The sequence below is a fragment of the Rhinatrema bivittatum genome, chromosome 2 (assembly GCF_901001135.1).
Source record: "Rhinatrema bivittatum chromosome 2, aRhiBiv1.1, whole genome shotgun sequence".
In the NCBI taxonomy this organism is placed as follows: domain Eukaryota; kingdom Metazoa; phylum Chordata; class Amphibia; order Gymnophiona; family Rhinatrematidae; genus Rhinatrema; species Rhinatrema bivittatum.
The window spans coordinates 372,376,543-372,401,250 of NC_042616.1; the positions used below are offsets into that span (position 1 = coordinate 372,376,543).

At 43.6% G+C, this 24,708-nt stretch overlaps 1 protein-coding gene across 2 annotated transcripts in view; it reads left to right on the top strand.

Annotated features, from left to right (window-relative positions):
• Positions 1–24,708, top strand: part of LOC115084727 — a 793,897-nt gene that overhangs the window by 140,236 nt on the left and 628,953 nt on the right. For both annotated transcript variants that reach the window (XM_029589965.1, XM_029589966.1), the window contains 2 exons: positions 16,579–16,600; positions 18,678–18,761. In XM_029589965.1, coding sequence (XP_029445825.1) covers positions 16,579–16,600; positions 18,678–18,761 — 106 coding nt within the window. The remainder of the gene's footprint in view (positions 1–16,578; positions 16,601–18,677; positions 18,762–24,708) is intronic.

A 24,708-nucleotide genomic window follows, 5' to 3' on the forward strand; every position in this document is an offset into this window, starting at 1 on the left:
TGTTCAAAGAGCAAGGCGCTCAGAAACTAACTGCATGTTTCAACTCATTCTGCCATACAGGTTCTTTCCCTTAATAAACAGTATCTATAGTATTTCATTACATATATTAGGGATAAAATATAAACATTTATGAACACCAGTCATGTAACAGGCATTCCAGTCTGATTCAGGACCAAAGCATGCATTATATGCAGAAAAAATGGACAAGACAGCTGTTCTCTATTTCTTGATCCGAGCCATTCACTTTACTTATTTAACGCACATACAAGTATTTATTTACCCATAGTTTAAAGAAATCATACCACCTTTAGTTTCTGTCCAAATTCAATGCTAGCCATCAAGAGAAAGCAGACAAAACCAAGCTTTCTTAATCTACTAAATTAAATTCACTTTCTGTAAAAATCAACTCATTTCTCCAAAACTTTAATTCCCATCAGTTTGTTTATAACTTCCAAATAGAAAAAGCAATTCATTTAAACCAGTTCTCCCCTTTGTTTCTAGTTGCCTATGAGAATTACTTTGAGCTTTACATAACCCCCCTTCCTCTTATCTTCCAACAGTTAACTCTCCAGCGCCCAGTGTTCTTTCAAATTCTAAAACTTCCACGGCAATTGTAAATTGAGACTGAGCTGTGATCCCTAGAGCGGATCCCCACTCACTGCGATGCATTAATACAGTTACACCATGGCAGCAATCAGACATAAACAGAAAATCCAATTCCAAACAATGCTTTCCCCAAAACTTTCCCTTCTTATTCTCCTCTAAGTAATCTCTTCTAAGCAAGGCAAGGACTTAAAACAAGACTAAATGTTGCTTGAACCTCTTTGTATTGTGTTCCAGTACAAATTTATTAACAAATCTATAGGCAAACAAACCAGAATCACTCTTACGTTTTCACTAAGTATACTAGAAATAATCTTAAAAAAAGAGTGGGCGTCCCCATGGTAAATCAAAATAAATCATGCACTTTTATCTACAATTGGCCAAAGAAGATCTTTTACTTGCAAACAAAAATTATCCTTACATACAGATCTGTATTTCGCTTACCACTGTAGTGCGAGTGCATCTTCAAGTCTCTGCTTTCTCTTTTTCTCTGTCTCAGAGTATAACTTCTCAATGGTCAAACATCCAGAAAACTTTATCTGGGAAACTTCCTTTGGACAAGAAGCCAATTGAAGTTAGAGTGTCACTGTTTGGGTCTGTGCCTGTCCAGCAGATTCAGATGCAAAACTGTGCAATGCACGGTGGCCTCAGCCGCTGCTGAGTCCTGCCGTGGTCGCCAGATGTTTAGCACCAAACACACTTAAGGCGCTTCTCCACGGCCACAAGGATACCATACCAACATTTGTAGAAACAATTTTTTATTGTATATTAATAAGCAATACAGGTACCCTTGGTAGGTACAGTTGACAGGTCTTCTGCTTATGAGAAGCACCAGTCTCTGTTTGCACATTAGCTACCTCTTCTTTTTATAGATTAAGTAGTCTGAAATAAGTCCCTGAATTGCATGAACCTATGGGAGTATCACGTACATAGTTTCTCATGTAAAAAAGAAGATAAAATTAGACCTATATTACCCTGATCCCCTTCCCAAATTGAGACACACTTGCCTGATGTTCACATCAATCTTCCATTAGTCCTTTGTCCTGCCATTTTCTTCACCCTCAGAGAGATTTCCAAGACCTAAGCTGTTTGTTCAGGTGCTACTGTAGTTGGAATATTAGCCTGAGATTCTGACCTTTTCCTTCTGCTTTTTTGTGACCATGTGACCCTCCATCACAAGTTTTAGACAGCTCTGGCTGCTGTCCAGATGTCTCCTGTAATTTCTCCAGGTCAGGCTCAATAGTGCATTCAGAGTTCACATGGCCAGACCTGCAAACAGGCCAAGGCAGCAGAGGATTCTGGGTCAGTCAGTCTCTATGTTGGTCTCAGACTCAGGTACACACATCAAGGGCTAAAAATACATTTTAGTAAGTTAGAGACATTGGCACTGAGCTTTCGGAACAATACTTCAGGAGGGCCCCTATGCTTTCCCCTTCACATGGGCTGCTCAAAAGAAAATTTAAGTATTTGGGAGTATGGATCTCACAAAACCTCAACACCATATATGAGGTCAAGTTCGCATTGGCACGCCCTGGCATGAAACCTCCCTGGTCACCATGAATCAGGATGGGGATGACCAATGATAAACATTTTGCCAGTATTCTGGCCAATAATTTTGTCTGTTTGAGAGATATCGGGCGATATGAGCTACATAGTGTCCAGTCTTTCCATGGCTTGGGGAGTATTGTTATGCTGGCTACATTAGAATTAGGTGGTATCTGCTCTTCTGTTTAATTTAATTTAAAATCTTTTCTATACCGTCGTTAAGCGGGTGCCATCACAACGGTTCACAATAAGGCACAAAAACTGTTGCATAAAGTGTCTGGAATTCTAACACTTAAACAGGTGCCATCAACAATACTGTAACATTATATCATAAGTACTATTTGGTGAGTGTTATAAGTTATGTCTAGTTTTTCTAACTCTGCTAAAAGTTTGGTGTTACTTAACTTTAGTTCTTTGAAGTTTAAGATAAAGGTGGAGATTAGAATATAGGAGAGAAGACTTCCGGCGATGAGGTGCAGGAGGCGGAAGTGAACGGGGAAAGCTCCGTGGCCTCGCTCCCCCGAATCGGCAAATAAACCATTTAAAAAATATCTGTTTTCGCCGCTAGGATCGAGGAAGGGCTGCCGGAGGTGCTGCTGAGGCTTACCGTAACGAGTAGGTCCGCGGGTGATGCGCAGGTCGAGCGCCCACGGCAAGTCTGATCGCAGACTGCACCGACCGCGTGCTGCCAAGATGGCCGCGGCAGCCCAACCTGGGGAGCCTTTGCTTGCATCCGTGAATGAGGAGGCCCTGCAGAAAATATCACAATGGGTGACCGAAGCGCTGGATGGCCGGCTATATGAGCTCCAGACTGTGATGGAGGATATCAAATCCGCGGTCGAAGGCCACGCCAAAAGGTTGGACACCGCGGAGGGGATAATTTCTGACCTGGGAGACTGGCTGGTGACCACGGAGAGGACCATAGCAGACCACCAAGGCAGGCAACGCGAGCTCCTTGCTAAGGTGGAGGAGCAGGAGGACAGAGGACGCCGGAATAATTTAAAATTATTGGCCTCCCAGAAGAGGTGAAGGAGGGGGACCTAAAGGACCTAGTGGAGAAGTGGCTCCCCCAGCAGGTAGGCCTCCTTCTCGCCGGGGACCAGCTCCAATGTGAACGGGTGCACCGTGTGGGGCCCATGCGGGATGGGCTTGGATGGCTGAGACCAGTAATGGCCAGGATTCTCAATTGGGACCATAAGACTCTGCTTTTGAGGTCCTACCGCCAAAAAAAGGAGGTGGATTATAATGGCCGCAGATTGCTATTATTTAATGACTTTTCAGCTAACACAGCAGCGCTGAGGAAAGCCATGGCGCCGGCCTGTCAGCGCTGCACAAACGAGGCATTCGGTTTGCCCTGCTCTATCCTGCAAAACTGCGAGTCCAGCATGAAAATGAAACCCTCTTTTTCAACTCTAAAGAGGAGGTGGAAGGGTTTGTGGCGAGCCTTCCTCATCTGGCTGGGTAGTGAGGAGTCGACTCTTTGGTGGCCTGATACTCAGCTTATTGTTCTAACACCTTCTACTTCTAACAACTGCTGTTTACTAGCGCTTCTACTGGTGTGTTCACCTCTCATTGCGCTTGAGGGGACCTGTTTTTTCTTTCCTTCATTTTTCCCCGGTGGCGGGGGCCACAGCAATGCATACTGTGATGCCTTGGGACAGCCTTTGTCGAGTGGTAGTTATATCCCAACATGTTAATTGTCCCTGTTGGACTCTGACTAGTCGGATAGATGAATTGCAAATCACACTTTTAGGATTGGTTCTGTTTTGAAGTCTTTTTCACGCGTTGGATTCTGCGCAGGACTCTACTGCTTAACTATTGCAGTTTTTTGGGGTCTCTGATGCCTACGGCCAGAGGCGGTGAATGGTGGGGAGTGGGGCGGGAGATGGGAGAAAAGGATTCTTCGTGGTATCCTTATGGAGCTCGGCAGTTCGAGCCCCATGAGGTATGGGGGGGGGGGGGGGGGGGATTTGTGGTGAGAATATGGATCTGCTGCGTGTTTGTGGGTATGTGTGATAGTAGAAAGGGGCGGGCAGGGGAGATGACCCATGAGCTACTAAATTCAAAGGTTTCATTTGTGACCAGAGTATGGTTTGCAGCTTTTCCCTCGAGGCCTAGGCTGGGAGGCCTTGAGGGATTTCTTGTGAGCAGGGCAGGGGGCCTGGGAGGCCCCGGTTATCTTTTTTTTTGACTTCACTGTTCCTCTAAAATGATGGCGCCTGTTAAAATTGTTACTATGAATGTGGATGGCATACACTCCCCAATCAAGCGGGCTAAATTATTTGCATTGTTTAAATGTATGAAAACACAGGTGGCGCTATTGCAGGAAACCCATTTGGGGGATGGGGAGCACGCCAAATTAAAAAGAGATTGGGTGGGCCAGGCCTACTACTCGTCTTATCGGCGTCAAAGGGGAGTTGCCATCCTTATTCACAAAAACTTGCCATTCCAACTTGAGCTTATTTGCCGGGATGAGGAAGGCAGATATGTTCTAGTGGCAGGCACTTTGTACCAGCAACGTATTGTTTTTTGTGCTGTTTACGCACCTAACGTATACTCCCATGGATTTTTTGTTTCTCTGATTAATCTCTTGGCCGATTTTTCTGATTATAGTTTGGTACTGGGTGGTGACTTTAATATTGTGGCGAGCCGCCAACTTCATAATGCACCCCCTAAGCTCGCCTTGAGAACGGAGAGTGGGGAGGGTATTAACCTACTGTGTCAAGAGCTTCGCTTGCTGGATGTCTGGCGGATTTTACATCCGCAGGAGCGCGATTTCACTTTTTTTTTTTCACACCCTCACAATGTGTATTCCAGGCTCGATTATCTACTCGTATCCGATCAGTGCTTCGCTAAAATACAGGATGCCACTATAGGGACTATCTCCTTATCAGATCACGCGCCGGTGGCCATGGTCCTTCAATGGGGATTGGGGGCCTGGCCTCTACACTCTTGGCGCCTGAGACCGGATCTATACTTAGATAAAGAGTTTCGTGGGTACCTGCAGGCATTTTGGAAGGAATATGTTGCGCATAACATGACCCCGGAAGTTTCTCCCTCGACAGTGTGGGAAGCGGGGAAGGCGGTCATGCAAGGGGCGGTCATTGCTTACGTAGCTAAGAAAAACCGCCGCTGTAATGCTGAAATCTTAAGACTAACGGGAGTTCTTAAAACTGAGTGCATGGTTCTTATGTTCTTATGCACAAAGTGCTCATATGGGGGGCTTGTCTGAGGATACCAAAGCCCTTTTGGATCGGGCACGGGAGGCTTTAAACAGCTTGTTGCACCAATGGGCTTCCAAGTCCCTTCGATATTACTGGTACCAATTGTATAAATATGGCAATCGAGCAAGTCGACTTATGTCGCACCTGGTTCGGCCTTGGGGTCAGCGTGCCTCGATTGTCGGAATCAGAGATAAGCAAGGGGTACATCAGACAACTTCTACTGGCATAGCGGCCAGGTTCTTAGAATATTACAGGACCCTTTACACTTCCCAGCCTATGAATCAGGGGATAGCAGATCTAATGTTTGCTGACCTCCCCTGGCCTCAATTAGCACCAGAACATTTGGAATTGTTGAATCGTCCCATTAATACTCAGGAAATTTATGCAGTTATTAAGAAGCTTCGGCTTGGTAAGGCAGCAGGCCAAGATGGGCTTGGATCTGAGTATTATAAGATCCTTAACTTTGGAGTGCTTACCCCGCTGCAAGCTTATTATGCTGACTTGTTGCATACAGGTACACTCTCATCCGCCTCCAATCAATCTGTTGTCATAGTTCTTCCCAAGCCCGGGAAGGACCCTTTGGAGGTGGGATCCTATCGCCCCATTTCGCTGTTAAATGTGGATATTAAAATACTAGCTTCGGTTTTGGCAGCCCGAGTGTCCACTATTCTACCAAAACTTATTCATGGGGATCAGACTGGGTTTATTCAGGGACGCCAAGGGGTGAGGAATGTTAGACGCTTATTGGCGGCATTGAGTTACCAAGCCGAAGCTGAAGCACTGATCTTGAGCCTGGACGCTGAAAAAGCGTTTGATTCCATTTCTTGGGAGTATATGTTCTGGGCCTTACAGAAGTATGGTTTCTCAGGGGCTTACTTACAATGGTTGCATATCCTTTACCAAAACCCTAGCGCCACTATCTTAATCAATGGGATACCTACCGAGGCTTTTCCTATTTCCCGGGGAGTTCGTCAGGGGTGTCCCCTATCCCCTTTGTTATTTGTTATGGCGCTGGAACCTTTGGCCATTTGCCTCAGACGTGAGAGGGCCATTAGTGGAATCAGCTTGGATGGTCACCCCCTAAAGATGGCCTTGTTCGCGGATGACCTCTTATTATTTGTGGGGAAGCCGCGAACTAGTGTGCCGGCTATTATTAAACTGTTTGATCGCTTCCATTTGGTTGCCGGTCTAAAAATTAATTATGATAAATCTGAGGCCTTGGCCTTACACGAGGATCTCCCAGCCACATGGGGAGGGGAGTTTCCTTTTCGATGGGCTCCTGGCAAGCTCAAGTATCTGGTAATATGGATTCCGAGGGACCTATGACAATTGTATTCCCTAAACATAGGCCCCTGCATTGCTAACTTTCAAGCACAATTGGACATGTGGAAGCTGTTACCGCTATCACTCTTTGGCCGGGGCGCCCTAGTCAAAATGGTGTTGGTCCCTAAACTCTTATATCTTCTACATATGCTCCCTTGCTGGCTGACGGTGGCTGATGTCCGCCGGTTGCATTCCAGTATTCAACGTTTTATGTGGCAGGGGAAATGTGCCCGTTTAGCCTATGTGACTATGGAATACCCGCGAGAGGGGGGAGGGTTGAATTTGCCGGATTTCCGGTTATATAACGTAGCCTGTCAAATGAGGTTTATAGGAGAATGGTTAACGGGGACTTATCGCTACTGTGAGGAGGGGATGTTGGGTTGCATGTCGACCCCTGGGTCTCCTTTGAGCCTTATTCAAGTGCGGGTGGAGCAGCGTCGCACTGCCTATTATCCTAAGGTCCTATTAACTCCCTGTGTCCGGGCATGGTGCTGGATGCGGAAAAAGCATAACCTATCGGGAGGGCAGTCCTTGTTGATCCCTTTCTTGAAAAATGTGGAATTTCTCCCCGGCCGTGAGTGCAGCTTGGTGTTTCGCACTTGGGCGGAACGCGGGGTGCTGTTTGCGTTCCATATGTATGATTCTGTTTCAGGTACACTACTGGACTTTGCTACGCTGGCATGCACCTTTCAATTACCTGCAAAACAATTCTATGCTTTTCTCCAAGCCCGCCATTATTTGACTGCTTTCGCCTGGACGAACCTGGAGTTGGAGGCTGAGATAAAGTTTGCCAGTACCATTTTTGATACTGCGTATTTGAGAAACACTATTACCAGCTGGAAAAAACTAGGACAAACTTAGTGGTGCTGTTCCACTCCGTCGCCTGGCCAGTCGGTGGTCTACTGTTCTGGGCTCCCCTGTTACTGAGAGGCAGATGTCAAGCTGGTGTCGAGGCCTGTATACACTATTACCTGACCTGGGCCTACGGGAGCTTCAGTTTAAGCTTCTTCATTGTCTTTACTATGACGATGTCCGTCGGTTCAAGATGAAGCTGGCTACATCTCCTAAGTGTACTAAGTGTGGAGCTGAGGAGGGTACGCTGCTCCACCGGTTGATAGATTGTTCATTACTTCGCCCTTTTTGGCAGGCAGTGTTGTTGGTGGTGGGAACTTGCATAGGTGAACCTCTCAGACTCACTGGTTGGATGCTACTCACCTGTACTTCACGTCGACTCGCGCCAGGCAGTGGTTCTAAGGCCCGATTTGAGCGGGTGGCTGTTTTGATGGCGTGTCGCACTATTCTAGCTGGTTGGACGGAGCCATCGGTGCCTACGCTTGATGCTTGGTTTGGGAGAATGGCCTCTCTTGCACAAATGAAAAGACTGGACTATCTAGCAGGCAGGAGGCGCCCAGACAAACTTTATTGCAACTGTTGGGATGCATGTTTTAACACCTTTCCTAAATCTCTTCAGGAAGAATTGCGCCGCAATGGTTATACTACGCAATGGTCATCTAAAGAAGGGGGGAAGGGGAAGGGGGGGGGGATTAAGGTATGAATGGAGAATGCATGTGTTGTCTGTGGGATTTGGGTTCGGGGAAGGGGTATTGGGGTGAAAATGGAAAACCAGGGTGGGGAGTATGTTGCGATTCTGGTCACACTGTGTTACTAATGTTATTGAAGCTGCATTTTTGTACTATGTTTATTTGCTTGAGTGGCAGATGTTACTGCCCCCCTGTTAATAAAAAGTATTTTGACAAAAAAAAAAGAATATAGGAGAGAAGACACACTTTAAGAAGGAAGGAGTGTGTTTGTGTGGGCGTTTGCTTGACCGCAACTAACAGTTCCCTGGGTTCTACTCTTGATTTTCTTTGTGGTATGCTTGTTTAAATAGCCATGTTTTTAAATTTTTTCTGAATGTTTTGATGTCTCTTTCCAATCTGATTTCTACCGGCATGGTGTTCCATATTATCGGTCCTGCTAGGGATAGGGCCCTGTCCCTTACTTGTGTTAATCTGGCTGTTTTGACTGACGGTATAGTTAGCAGTGCTTTGTTTGCTGACCTTAGGTTTCTGTGTGGGGTATGTAAGCGGAGGGCTGTGTTCAGCCACTCTGCTTTTTCGTCGTGTATTAGTTTATGAATGGTGCGTAAAGTTTTGTATTGTATTCTTTGTTCAATGGGTAACCAGTGTAATTCTATTAAGGTTTCAGTGATATGTTCTCTTTTACTTGTTCTGAGAAAATTGAAAATTGAACATCTCTGCTAGGGGGTTGACCAATAGTTCTTTAAACCTTTTATAAAAGACAGGGGTGTGGCCATCTGTACCTGGGGCCTTTCCCGGTTTCAACTCCACAATAGCCTCTAATACTTCATCAGTATAGATAGGCTGCCCTAATTTCTCCCCCAAATCTGTATCTAGGTAGGGAAGCTGAACATCCGCTAAGAACTTTCTCAATCTCTGCCACAGTGGAATCTTTTTGCATATAATTCAGCATAATAATGATTGAATCTTCCATTATTCCCTCCCTGTTCGTAATCATCGATTCATTTCTATCTTAATTTTAATTATCTGAGCTTGGGATAATTTTTTTTTTATTTATTTATTTTTTTAGTGCTTATGCCAGCAGCTTGCCAACCTTATTGCCTTGTTCATATTGGGTTTGCTTATATGATCCATTTTAAATGCTATTTCTTCAGCCTCTAGTAGTTGTAACTTGTAGCGAATGTCTCTTAATTCCTGCCATAAGCTGTGAGAATTATTTTCCCGTCGATAGCAGGGCTGAATTAGCCATGCTGTCATGGGATCTGTCAATCAGGTCTGGGAGGCGGAGCTTTACTGTACGCCTTCCCTCTGTGGGCCCCTGCTGGGCAAGGTCATTCGCAAGATCGAATGCCATGGAGGATTAGTCCTTCTGGTGGCCCCAGATTGGCCCAGACGTCCGTGGTATGCAGAGGCTTCTGGTGGAGAGCCTTCCTATACCTGCCCCCACACAGGGACCTTCTCCAAGGTCCGATCCTTCACGAGGACCCAACTCTGTTTTGTCTTAGTTTGGCTCTTCAGAGGGCTAGCCTGACGAAGCATGGATATTTGCAGTAGTAATCATCACCTTACTCTGCACGTCCTTGGTGTACGTGCGGATCTGGAGAATATTTGAGGCCTGATGCGAGGAGTGCGGGGTGCCCCCCTCAGACGACCAAGATCCCCATGATCCTAGAATTTTTACAGGACAGCTTGAACAAAGGGTTGTCCCTAAACTCCTTGAGGATCCTGGTGGCAGCTCTCTCCTGTTTCAGGGGCGAGGTGAACAGAGTCCGCCTGTCGATGCACCCGGACCTGGCCAGTTTCCTAAAATGGGTTAAACACCTCTGACTACCCTTAAAGTGTCTGGGCCCCCTATGAAATGTCAGTCTAGTATTGGACTTTTTAGCAGGGCCTTCCTTTCCTCTATGCCTGTTAATGCTGAAGACAGTATTCTTGGTGGTGATATGCTTGGCTTGAACTACAGGCGCTATCATGTCGGGAGCTGTTCCTCTTGTTTACTCCAGGAACCACTGTTCCTGGAGTACTGTTCCTTCCTTCTTACCAAAGGTAGTCTTGGAGTTTCAGCTGAACCAGTTCATTTCCTTACCGTCCCTAGATAGATGCAAGGATGTGGAAGACTACTGCCTCCTTCGCCACTTAAACTTCAGGCTTTTAGTACAATATCTGGAACGTTCAGAACCAGTGTGCAAGATGGACCGCTTGCTTGTTCTCCACAGTGGAAGGAAACAAGGTGAAGCGTCTTGGCGAGCTACCATAGCTCGCTGGAAGTGGTCACGGGAGCTTATGTAGAGATAGGGAAGCCTTTACCACTTTAGGTTAAAGCTCATTCCACTAGGGCCCAGGCAGTATCTTGGGCAGAAGTTAAGCTACTGTCTCCTGTCAAGCAGCAACGTGATCCTCCTTGCACACCACCTCCAGGTTCTATTGCCTGGACGTCTAGGCCCAATAGGATGCAGCCTTTGCGAGGGCGGTGCTAACCGTACCTCAGGCAGCCTCCCGCCCCATTCAGGATTAGCTTTTGTACATCCCATTAGTCCTGAGTCCATTTGGCTACATGCTAGGAAATGGAGAAATTATTTAACTGATAATTTCATTTTCCTTAGTGTAGACAGATGGACTCAGCATCCTGCCCACAGCTGCCCATGAATGGTACCAAGGAATTGCCCATGAGATAAATCTCTATTCCAAGAGGTTACAGGTAAGCCGTTTTCCTATCCCTAGATCAAGGCATCTATAATATTGCTGGGGTTTAGCGCTTTTGTTTGGAGTACAGTTACGGTCACCAGTTTAATCAGGTGTTTAATCAAGTTAAGTTGTATTCAAGTTTTTCAATAGTATGTCAACAGTGGCTTTTGGAGAAAATACTGAATGTCTAAGGTCACTGTAGGGGAATATCTAAGGTGACGTCATTTTTGAAACCTGACTCCATCTCCATCTGCTAGCAGGGGAGCACATAACTCATTGGTCCTGAGTCCATCTGCATACACTGAGGAAAACGAAATTATCAGGTAAGTAATTTCTCCATTTTCGTGGAGGGACCATTATTACCAGTCATTCTCGCCTACAGGACCATACCTCGGTGAGAGAGGTTCTAGTCCATCTAATTGGCAAGTATGCCTTTCACCTCTCACCATATCCATGTCTGAGGGAGTTGGTGGACGAGGAAACCACAACAGAGTTGCTGCTTTTTGGTTGTGGTGACTTGCAAGCTATACTTCCTCATTTTAGGGATAACAGTCTCTGCGGACAGGAGAGTCCTGGTTCATGCAGCGGTTGTTCCATTTACTGGACTGCAAGCTTTCTTGAGGGAAGTATATATAATCATGGCTGAGGTACTCACACCTAAACCAGGTTGGTGGGCAGTCTGTTCCAAGATCACATTGACCCTGCCCTTGTACCCTTAGGGTTTCCAGGCCAGTGAAGAAATGCTGTTTTACAGCAGTTTGCACTTGTCACCCCGACTTCTTGTCTCTTGGTGAAATGTTTCTGGATTTCTTCCCTAGGGGATTCGTTCTGTTTCAACTGTTCCATCTCGGGGGGAGTAGGGGTTTAATTCCCTACTGGAATCGGCAGCAATTTATTTGCTTGGGGTTGAGAGATACAACTTAGCAACTTGTTCTTACCCCTGCAGCCCAGCAGTCTGCCTTTTTGTGTTATTCATTCCTTCCAATTTCCAGTTGGAATGTCGAGGGGAGGGTTAGAAAAGCTAGGGCATTTGTGGTTGTCCACTTAGTGAAATGAATCCTGTCCTTTAGACAGCAAGGATAACCTTGGCCTTGACAGGGTGCAGTGTGCATGAGCTTCAGACCTTATCTCACTGCTCAGGGGTTTGGGTTAGCCTTCCTATTCAGGGATTTCCTTTCTTCCCCTGAAACTCTTGATGCTGTCCTGCATGGTCAGCTGTGTCTAGTACTTTGGTGTGTAGGGTCTGTCACAGACCCTGCTGCTGTTGATTATTCTTAAAGTGTTGCTTGGGTTTTTCTGCCCATTGTGCCTATCAGCCAAACAAAGGTCACACTTCTGCAGATGCCTTCTGTCCTTCAGATGCCAGTGAACCACAGTGTCTTTCTACAGAGCTTTCGGAGCCCCAGTTTGATCTTGTCCATGTGACCATGTGATCTTCGTCCAAGAGTTCTTCTCTTGTATAAATGTCTAAAACCTTTTTCCTGTATCCAGCAGGTTCTAGACCTATTGTCGTTGTCGCGGTTTATTGACCCAAAACCCTGCTTGTAATATTTTCTGTGATGCAGTGTATGTTTTCTTGCTGGCATTTGCATCACTCCCCTGCCTTAGGCGCCTCTGCTTCGCATTGGGGTTTTGTTTCTTTTCTGTGGTTTTCTCTTTGTAGAACCCAACTCTTTTTCCACTTAGACCTCTTTGGGGGTTGGCTGCCTCACAGGCAAAATAGAGGTGATGCTTATCTTGCTTGAACAGCCTATAGCTTGGGAATCACCCATGTGTGAGAACTACAATTTTGCTTGTTCTCAGAGAAAGCAGAGTTGCTTACCTGTAACAGGTGTTCTCAGAGGACAGCAGTATGTTGGTACTTGTGAAACTCACCCGCTTCCCTGGGAGTTGATTTCTTCATGTATGAGCTATATTATGGACTGAGGGACTCTGCCTAGGGCAGGGTGATAACTATAGCTGCACATGCTCAGTAGAGCATGTTTGAAAATTTTAGAATCTTTGAGATCAAAGTTCTGGACCAGGCTCCATCTGATGTCACCCATGTGTGAGGACCAACATCCTGCTGTCCTCAGAACACCTGTAACAGGTAAGCAACTCTGCTTTCTCTTTCTCTAATAGATGATAGATGTGCAAGTTGTGCAGCTGGGATTCCTTTTTAGAAATTAATGCTGGAAGATTAAGCCTAGGAGTCTTTCCTCCAGTAAAGTAGGGCTGAGCAGGGGAGGGTGTCTTTGGCCCCTGGATGGAGGAGGATGTTAAGGGAGAGCGAGAGACAGAGAAGTCTGATTCCCTCATCAGCCCATTTCTCCTCCCTGAGGTCCCATCTCTTAGGGTCTGTCTGTAGGCAGATTTACATAGAAAGCTGAAGATTCTCAATTTATATTTAAAAAAAAAAAAAAAAAAAAAGAGCTGACAAGAAGATTTCGGATAAAAGTAAGATTTGTTGAGGGGCTCCTGCCGTGTAAGACCTAGAAAAGAGTTGAAGTGATTTTCTTTTGCTGCACCTGGCAGCAGACTGAGCATGGGAAATCTTTGGGCCTACTGTATGATGTGTTGAAATACCAAGCGCATCTGGGGACTGGTGCAGTGGGGCTCTTTTTGCTGCAGATGTGCGGGCCAGGTATCCTTATCGAGGGATGACAGAATTATTGAAGGGAGACCTAATGAGTTCCTGGATCAGGATGCAGTGATGAACTTTGTCAGGACTCTCCAGAGGGTCCTTGGCCATTTTGAGGATCCTTGACTTTGGGGAGGATGTTACACTTGGGACACCAAGCCTTGCTGTGGTGGATCTGGAGTGTGGGGGCCATGTTGGGAGAGGAATGATTGTTTCAGGGGGATGGGGTTCCTTTGTTCCAGAGTTTTTGTTTCTTCAGGCATGTTGACTGAAGCAGAATTTGCCCACTGGGTCTGCAGAGGCTTAAGGGGTCCCTCCCTTCCCTTTCTTTTCTTCCGATCTGGTAGAGGGGGTCTTTGTCGCAACTTAGACAGAGGCCTAAGAATCTTTCAAGATTTTCCTCTGTCAAATTTTTGTTTTCAATATGATAAAAAAAAAAAAATCCAAATAGTGTTGGAGTCTGAGATCTCAGCTTCATAATTTTTCATCAGAAGTAAGATTATTAGAAAAGTGTCAGACTTTGAGATTACAATGTTGTCCGACTCATTTGGTTTACAATTAACAGCTGTTTAGAATGGCAATTGTTTGACTTACCAATGAATCTGAAGCTACGGACACTTGTCATCTGCCGGAATCCATCTCGTGCTCAACAAGACACTCCAGCACTTCTACTATTGATATTTTTGGATGCTTTTTCAAGTCTTTGATGTATATATTTCAGATCAATTTCTATCTTGTATTTTGGTCAACAGACATTTGTACACCTTTGTCTTAAGTAATGTTATCAACACTTGTGTTTGATAGCTCCATTGCCTTCTGGATGTTTCTTGTCAGTTTGACAACATGGCCAAAAATTCTATTTCAGAAGTGGAACTACCTAGAATTTTTAGAGCACACATAATTTTACTATGAGTATTTTCTTGGCTAAGTTTCATAATCATGGATATCTTGCTGTGAAATCAAGCATGAAGGACAATGAAAGGACAGTTGATGCTGTTTCTAGGCATCATACCTACCAGCTTCATTTATCCAGGAAAAAAATGAGAAATGGGACCAAACAATATCGTTCATCCAATAAACATTGTGATTCTTGCTCCTACATCTACATTTACCCTCTATTCTATATAGCAATTTAAATCATGGTCTACTTCTGTTACAGCTGTTTGACCCACTGAATCTAGACACCAAATAGGGGAGTGTATTGTTTGGCGGTGCTTGTCAACCAGTCCTGAGGAGTGAATTACATACCTCCTTTGGGTTATGAATATGCTTTGTTTACAGGTAAGATAGGCATTGGAGGAGTTCTGGTCCATTGTGCATAGTAAATTTGGTTTTTGTGGAGGCATTGTCTCAACATTTCTTTATAATGTTCACGGTCATTTCTTTTGATGGACAAGCATTCCACAACAAAAAAGACTTAGCTTGCTGTATTTGCAGAGATAAGGGGCCTTGTGCTTTGAAAGTCTACCTGCTTTTTTGCATTATCATCAGTATTGAAGTACCCTTTCAGGAAATGCATACCATTCAGATATGCTAGATATGGAAAGAGATTCATTTGTGATTCAAAAACAAATGTACTAAATGTAGCCACAGTGGTTGAGAGAATTGGAAGAAATAGGTTTTCTTAATGAAATCTTATACTAAGGAAATTATTTGCCAAAACTGTAACTTTGGTGGCTATTTTCAGGTGTCTGTAGCAACCGATTAAGACTTGTACACTCAAGCTTGTAGAAAATATAATATAGATCAATGTCCCGAAAAAGGGAAAGGCTATAATGTTAATATAACTGAAGTATTCTTATGTTTTTACACACAGGGCTGCGTCTAAACCAGAAATACCTTACTGTAATAATTTTAAAAAGGTGACTTAAACACCTGTCAAATCAGCTTGCACAAAATGGATATGCAAGATGACCCTTGATAGAATTTGCTAACGTTTTGGGTATTTCATCGGGTTGCTATGGAAGTGCCTGCAACATAAGATGCATTGAGGCTAATCCAAAGAAAAAGGTGGTAACTATGTCCCAGAAGACAGTACCGGAAAACGCATTAAAAATGTTCATATTGTTAAAACTTTGTTTAACTAGACTACCCACTTCCTATTTTACCTGGTTATGAGTTTACGAAACTTGTTGTGTCCGTTTTTCGACTATTTGCTTGGGGTCACTTAGATCCCAACACTTGTCTTGCATTTACCTAATGGTTTTTGAGATTAGTCAGTTAGATTTGTATTCAGTGAATGTGCTTTACGCTTTATCAAGTTAGATGTTCAGTTCATAGAATAACATTTATTTTTGATTGTAGACCATATGTTTTTCCTACGGTAAGTAGGGGTCTCTTCAATGCAGAAATACATGTTTTTTTTCCGGAGGTGGAAGGCAAAGCATCCTTATGGACTTCTAGTCTTTGTTAGACATAATACATCACATTTTGTAAAAAGGGGCATGGGGCCAAATCAAACCTGTTTGGTTGGCACATAATTGCATGCAAAGACAGGCTTTATGTTCTAACTGATAAGATTTGAAGTGGCTTTTAGATCCATGCTAGTGTATTATGTCATTTTGCCACTTAGTCCTTTTATTTGTAAAGGTTTTCCACTTTTTTGCTTTTTGTTTTCAGCTGTTCAAGTTTTTCTAGTTTTCTTATTTTCATATTTAAATAGAAAAAGTAAGGCGGTCTTTCCAAATAAGCCCCAAAATCTTGATTTTTGAATGCTGCAGTTATTGAACTGCAAATGTGCAGAAGTTAAGATTTTCCTTTATTGTATCTGTTTGCAAGGTTTTTTTGTTATATAATACTAGGCAATTAATATATTACTCTAGGTTTGTGCTAGATGGATTTCTTATATCCAGATTTTTTGCAGAATTATCATAAAGGCTGCACTTAACTGTTTGTAACAGGAAAAGTTGGCCTTCGCTGCATAATATCTGCAAAAACTATATCACCACAAAAAGCAATTTTTTGTGAAAGGATTAATATACTAATGGGGTCTTTTCTTATTTTATTTTGGGAATGATTCGTTTCTTCATATTAACAGAGAGAGAAAGCTATGAAATCTGGTAAGTATGGCTTTTTTTCTTTGAAAATACAGACTTTGTTTTCAGTATAGTTCCGTTTGAATGACCAACAAAGTGAGTTGAATATCTGAAGAAAAGATAATAGCAGTGTAATTTTGTATTCCCTAGTGGCATAATTGTCATTCAGATTTTTTAACTCTTTGATGGAAGAGGAGTTCCACATTATGGCCATCATTCATCCATGGACATTTTGCCTTATTGATGGCTTCCTGGAATACTAGCAGAAGAAAATGGAATGACCATGTCATTTTATTTTTTATTTTTTTAATTTTTTGGGACATTCATTGGAATATTTAAACCACTCTAATCATTTGAAATGATTTTTTTTTCTTAATACATGGATTTTTGAATATACTGCTCATGCCCTTCCAGCTTTAAGATCTTTTTTCCTTTTCCATTGCTTTTATTTTCCACTAATTTAATTTTGATATTTCACAGTAAACTGGGATCCTTTCTGTGGTCTTTGAACTATTTTAGCAAAAGTATAGTGGCTGTAGAAGAGGTGTGATATTTAAGCAAGTGACAATAAATACATGACAGCTTCTCCCAATAAAAAATTCAGTAATCTCATTAATCTCAGAACACCAAATTAATGGCATTTCTGAATGTTAGAATAGTAGATGGGTCAGTGAATTTACACATGAATTTCATCTGCATTTCTGATTTTAAACTACATCCTCTGCCTCACAAATTCCCACTTTACATCAGTCTTGTAATCTGCTAGCAAGTTTTAGTTGGAGCAGTTCATTCAGGACCAGATGTACTAAAGAGTATTTTCCTATTTTGTCTATGGGGAAGAAAGTTTAGTAGGTCTTAACCATAGCTGAATTGGTTATAATCTGTCTATCAATAGTTATTTGCATCAAAGGGAAGCAGAAGAGTCTGCACTATAGGACCTTCAGTTATAGCTTCTGCAGTGTTCTGTTGGTTTCCCATCTCCTGTCATACTGGGCATTTACAGCTACTTCTGGTTGCATAAAAATGCTTTCTGTGGTTTTATTAGAATTTCCCTTGTAGCCTGAAGGCATTGCTTGTATCTCAAGGTCTGATTCTACCCTACCCATCCACTCTAAGCATTCCTATTTCTGATTGACTCAGTATGAGTTAAATGCCATAGTCCATTGCACTATTATGGGTCACTAAGCCAACCTAGATACTTAACTGTTAATACGGAAAGTAGAAAAGGGAAATCTATATTAAGATTATAATAAAGCTTATGAAATCATTCATGGGGCAGTTTTGAAATAGCTTGCATTGCTGTAAAGTATGTGGGTACTAATGCTGTGTGTACTTTTAGCTAATTTCTGGATAGTTTTGCTTTGAAAATGAGCTAATGTAAAGTACATTTGCTAAAAGCGCCAGTGCACTTGAACTGCTTGTGTGCATGGAGGTGTTTAAAATAGTATCACGTGCACGTGTGCATCTCCCTATCTAAAAACATGCCATCTTTTTGATCCAGCTCATAGCATGTGCACTTCAGAAACTTGAAATGTAAAAGAAATTTTCGCACAGGTAAATGGGTTTGAAAATTGCCTTTTCAATGACCATTTGAGCCTTAACTGTAATTCCTGGCTCACACTGATATAAAACAAATTTATTATGAACTTTATATTAATACAAAGTATGCATTTTTATTTTACATTAAGTATAATTTTAAGAACTTTATTATATGAAGTTATGTGTTGTAAATGTAAGCCTGTATTAATGATCTTAGTATTTGCTAGTGATTTGCAATATTTAACATAATGCTTTGAGAGAGCCAACTAAAATTAATTAATAGAGTCTAAGATACATGTATTTTCTAAAATATTCTTGCCAGTATTTCTTAGGTTTGCTTGGGTTAATTTATGTCGTATATTTTCTTATTGGTTTTTTTTTTTGGGGGGGATTATGTATACTTCTGTTTACACTCTTATAGGTTCTTTTCATGGATGACAAACTTTGGTACAGCTTATAACTTGTATTCGTCCCTATACTGATGTTTGCATTGGTTTTTTTTTCTGTTGATATAAAATGTTAAATATTTTATATTACTAAAATCTAAACATTTTTTTTACAGAGATATTTCTAGGGATTACAATGTCAAATCAAATCAAATCGCTAGCAGACTACATTAAAGAGCCTTCCAGAGAGCCCTTAATTGGTATGTTTTTTTCTTTTGAGGGGGAGGAGAGGGACCAGTGGGCAGAAGGACATAGTGGATATTTCATTAATACATATATTTGTTTAAACATCTGTCATCAAGGTGCTATATCCAAAAGACAGGGAAATTTCCTAGCGTGTAGCCAGATGGACTCGGGACCAATGAGTATTGTGCTCTTCTGCTAGCAGATGGGAGACTGGGTCAGATTTCAAAGCTGACGTCGCTCTAGATATACCCCTGCAGTAACCTCAGCTCTTCAGTATCTCTCAGTCTCCAAGCAGATGTGGACACTATCCCACACATTAGAATAGTGTTAAGAATTACAGCAAAGAAACAATTTACCTTAAGGAAGATAGAGCCCCCGCTCTCCTGCGGTGATACCAAAGGGTCACTGCCCCAGTCAAGAATTCCTGAGGTTGATCTCAGATATCCCTCGGAGAGGTGCCTTGGTCCGGTAGCCGGTTCCCAGCATGGACCTAGCCCCCCAGTGTGGCTGAAAGGCAGCAGGTGCAGAAATGAGCGTGGCGGTGAAGGTAATTCCCTCTCCCCCCGCAGCTGGAGACTGACACACGACAGGTAAGCGCTGAGACCAGGTAAGAAAAAATCTTTAAATTCAGGTGTCCGGTTTTCACAGGTCGGCTTGCCATACCGAATCTGTCCCTGCGAGGTTAGAAGGGAGCACCGATCGGATTGAGCAGCCTTGGTTAGGGTAGGCCCCGATCCGGTGCAAGGGTCCACACACATGGAGATCGTCGGGTGTGTGTGTGTGTGTGCGCGCGTGCCATCTTACACGAGGGGTTGTCTGCGCCATCTTCCCTTCTCGCCGGCGGTACGCGCGTGGCAGGCTGGGTGGCCAATGTGCCTAACTTCAGGGCGTCCAATACAGACGCGCGCACAGCTGTGTGCGCAATTGAGCGCACGGTTGCGTTTACTTCTGCACGCGTGCAAACACACAGAAACAATGGCATCGGTGCCCAAGAAGGCCAGAAGGCGCTCTTTGCACAGCCTACCACATAAGAGCTGCGCAGCCTGAATTGGAGTCCTGCCAGTGTCAACATTGCGAAGAAGCCCAGGGGAAACCAAAGCCTGGTCCTTTAATGTCGGGAGATGGTTCCGGGACTACTGAAGATAGCTCCCAGGACCTTTGCATTTCCGTTGGCTTCCCCGCAAGAGGGCACCTTCAGGACCCCTACTCCGACTCCCCCTGGGATTAACATGGATCCAGGGACCTTCTGGTTGGAATTTTTCCAAGGGCTGCAAGCCTTTGTTCAAGCGCAATCAGCCCCAGCTGCGCCCCAGGCTCAACATAAGAACATAAGAAATTGCCATGCTGGGTCAGACCAAGGGTCCATCAAGCCCAGCATCCTGTTTCCAACAGAGGCCAAACCAGGCCACAAGAACCTGGCAATTACCCAAACACTAAGAAGATCCCATGCTACTGATGCAGTTAATAGCAGTGGCTATTCCCTAAGTAAAATTGATTAATAGCCATTAATGGACTTCTCCTCCAAGAACTTATCCAAACCTTTTTTGAACCCAGCTACACTAACTGCACTAACCACATCCTCTGGCAACAAATTCCAGAGCTTTATTGTGCATTGAGTGAAAAAGAATTTTCTCCGATCAGTCTTAAATGTGCTACTTGCTAACTTCATGGAATGCCCCCTAGTCCTTCTATTATTCGAAAGTGAAAATAACCGAGTCACATCTACTCGTTCAAGACCTCTCATGATCTTAAAGACCTCTATCATATCCCCCCTCAGCCGTCTCTTCTCCAAGCTGAACAGCCCTAACCTCTTCAGCCTTTCCTCATAGGGAAGCTATTCCATCCCCTTTATCATTTTGGTTGCCCTTCTCTGTACCTTCTCCATTGCAATTATATCTTTTTTGAGATGCGGCAACCAGAATTGTACACAGTATTCAAGGTGTGGTCTCACCATGGAGCGATATAGAGGCATTATGACATTTTCCATTCTATTCACGATTCCCTTCCTAATAATTCCTAACATTCTATTTGCTTTTTTGACTGCTGCAGCACACTGAGCTGACAATTTTAAAGTATTATCCACTATGATGCCTAGATCTTTTTCCTGGATCCTAATATTTATTTATTTGTAGGGTTTTATATACCGTTATTCGGTAGAGCCATCATAACGGTTTACAAATCTGCAATTATCATCCAACATATGCAATTATCTTACAATCAAATGGAGTTAACATAGTAGTTGGGAACAGTAGGGTTTTGTGAACAATCAACATATTTTCTTAGTCGTTGAATAACAGAATATTGCGGAGAACATTTTCAAAGAACTTAACGGATCAATGGAGTGAGCAGGGAGGGGTAGAAAAGGAGGGTACAACAGGAGAGCATGAAGGAGGAGGATTATGCTTGCGAGTTCTGTTGAGTGCTGGGATGATCAGGTGTCAGAATAGAGTTTGCGGAATAAAAATGTTTTTAGATCTGTTTTAAATGTTTTTTGGATGTGCTGGGTCCTCAGTTCTATGGGTAGGGTGTTCCAAGTTTTGGGGGAAGCAATGGAAAATGCTCTTTCTCGCGTAGTTGAAAGATGAGCGTCTCTTAAGGTGGGGATGTTTTGGAATCCTGTGTTGTTGGAGCCTAGGTTTCTTTGTGGGTTTTGGGGGGTTATGTTTAAGCCTTTTAGACCATGAAGATCATCATTTAAGATTTTATGAATGATGGTCATAGATTTGTAGGTAATTCGTGCAGAAATAGGAAGCCAGTGAAGAGAGGTTAAAATGGGTGTAATGTGTTTCTTTTTTTTCCGGTAAGGATTCTGGCAGCTGAGTTCTGCAGTATTTGGAGCGGTTTGAGGGATGATGAAGGGATTCCAATAAGTAATGAGTTGCAGTAATCGAAGGTGGAGAAAATAAGCAGTTTGATGACGGTTCTGAAGTCAGAAGGGTTGAGAAATGGCTTTATGTGTCTTAGGATTAGTAGCTTGTGGTATCCTTCTTTCGTTTTATTTACAATGTGGGGTTTGGTAACTCCAAGGTTCCTGGTATGGGTGGTAGGGATTATCGTTGTCATTTGTTTATCTAGGATTGTAAGGGGTGGCAGAGTTGGATTGGGTTTTTTATCCATGAGTATGATTTCAGTTTTGTCTAAGTTGATTATGATTTTTAATATGGAACCTAACATCATGTAACTACAGTAACTGTTATTTTTCCCTATATGCAACACCTTGCACTTGTCCACATTAAATTTCATCTGCCATTTGGATGCCCAATCTTCAAATATTGCAAGGTCCTCCTGCAATGTATCACAGTCTGCTTGTGATTTAACTACTCTGAATAATTTTGTATCATCTGCAAATTTGATAACCTCACTTGTTGTATTCCTTTCCAGATCATTTATATATATATATATATATATATATATATATGTGCTGTCACTGAAACCTGGCTCAAGGACTCTGATATTGTCCTCCTCAATCAGCTCCCTTCTGACACCTATGACTTTTTCTCCATCCCAAGACCGAAGAAACGAGGCGGTGGTCTCCTCCTCTCTGCTAAAAAGCACATGAATCTCAAACCTGTAAAAATCATCACACCACACAAATTAGAGATTGGGCTATTCAAATCTCAGAATCTCCAGGTCTGCCTAGTATATGCCCCCCCTAGCATTCTCGAACACAACCCTTCCCCCCTTATAGAGTTTATCTCCAACAACATCAACAGCGATGCCCCTGCCATTATCCTGGGGGATTTCAACCTCCATGTTGATGCCACCCCCTGCTCCACCTCATGTGAAGCCATCCTCAGCACACTCAAAGCCATCGGCTTTACCCGTTATCTCCCCCACGCACAAAGCAGGGCACACCCTGGACCTCCTCTTTGTCAACTCCAGCATTAGCCTACCCTCTAAACCACACTGTACCCCTGTCCCATGGTCCGATCACGCTATTGTCAAATCCTCCATCTCTATAAAGATACCCAAACCATCCAAATCCCCCTCCACCACATCTTTTGCCTACAGAAAATCCTGCCCCTGTGAGGACCTTACTTCAGCCTTTGCCAGCTCTTCTCTGAAACTCAACTGCTCAACTCCAAACACAGCCCTAGACTCTTGGAGCCACATCACCTTCGATATTGCAAACAAACTGTGCCCTATCACCACACACAAAACTAAACTATCTGCAAAAAAACAAAACCCATGGTACTCCCCAGACCTCAAACTAATGAAACATGAGCTCAGGCAGAAAGAACGCACATGGCGTAAGGACCCATCCCCGCAAAAAGCATCCATATTCAAATCCTCACTACATCTCTACAGGCTAGCCACCCTTAAAGCCAACGAGACTACTACGCCCTAAGAATCCACGATTACAAATATAATCCCAAAGCCCTCTTCACCTATGTTTCTTCCCTTACCAAACACACATCCCCGCCATTCCTGACAGCGAAGCCAGCAGCAAATGTGAAGAACTGGGATGCTACTTTCATGACAAAATCGCAACCATCCTTCTCCGATTTCCCTCTACTCCCTCCTCGCTCCCAGCTGCTACAGGCATTGACCCACCCTCATCCTCCTTTAACGACCTTGAACTCGTTTCTTCCACTGAAATCACATCTATCCTCAAAAAGATGAAACCTGCGACTCATCCATCAGACACTATCCCCACCAAAGCCCTCCTCACCATACCTGACATCATTTCCAAACCCATTGCAGATGTTATCAATTGCTCCCTCTCTTCAGGCATTGTCCCTGACCCACTCAAGCATGCTGTGGTCAAACCACTGCTCAAAAAACCTGCACTTGACCCCAAGGACCCCTCCAACTTTCACCCTATCTCCAATCTCCCTTTCATCTCAAAAATCATGGAGAAGGTCGTCAACTCGCAACTTACAGAATTCCTTGAAACTCACAACCTTCTCCACCCCTCTCAATTTGGCTTCCGTAAACACCTCAACACTGAGACCCTCTTACTTTCCCTGACTGACTACTTACTCAGGGGAATGGATCAAGGTCACAGCTACCTTCTTGCTCTACTGGACATTTCAGCAGCTTTTGACACCATAAATCACACCCACCTCCTTGCCTGCCTAACCGACATTGGCCTTTCCGGCACAGCCCTTAAGTGGTTCTCATCCTACCTCGACAATAGGAAATTCACCGTGAAAATAGGCAATGCTGAGTCCTCCCACTACGCCCTCGCCCAAGGAGTCCCCCAAGGCTCCTCCCTCTCTTCTACCCTCTTTAACATTTACCTCACCCCCTTGTGCAAACTCTTATCAGAACTTGGCCTCAAATTCTTTCTCTACGCTGATGATGTGCAAATCATCATACCCATTCAAGGCTCCCTATCTGACACCCTTGAATCCTGGGGAAACCATCTCGCTGCCATCAACTCCTTACTTACCAACCTCCACCTTGCTCTAAACACTACCAAAAATGAACTCCTCCTCATATCCCATCACCCCCCTACTAATCCCGCACTCTCAATTGACTCTGCTATCAAGATTCCTCATGCACAGCCCTGCGCAAGGAACCTGGGGGTCCTAATCGACCAACAACTGAACTTCAAAAAACATATCAGTGCCATACTCAAAGAGGGTTTCTTCAAACTTAGTCTTAAAAAACCTGAAACCTCTCCTTCATGCTAGTGACTTCCGCACTGTCGTCCAGGCTACACTGGCATCCAAGATGGATTACTGTAACTCCCTCTTTCTTGGCCTACCCTACTCCTCCTTAAAGCCCCTCCAAATGCTACAGAACACTGTAGCCAGAACCCTCTCCAACGCTCACAAATACGACCATATTTCCCCTATACTGAAGGACCTACACTGGCTCCCTATTCCCTCCCACATCCTCTTTAAATCCCTGACCATTATACATAAAGCCTTATATTCCCATCACTCCAAATGGCTGGCAGATCCCCTCCAATTTACCTGCTCGAATTGACCGACAAGGACCACCAACAAGGGT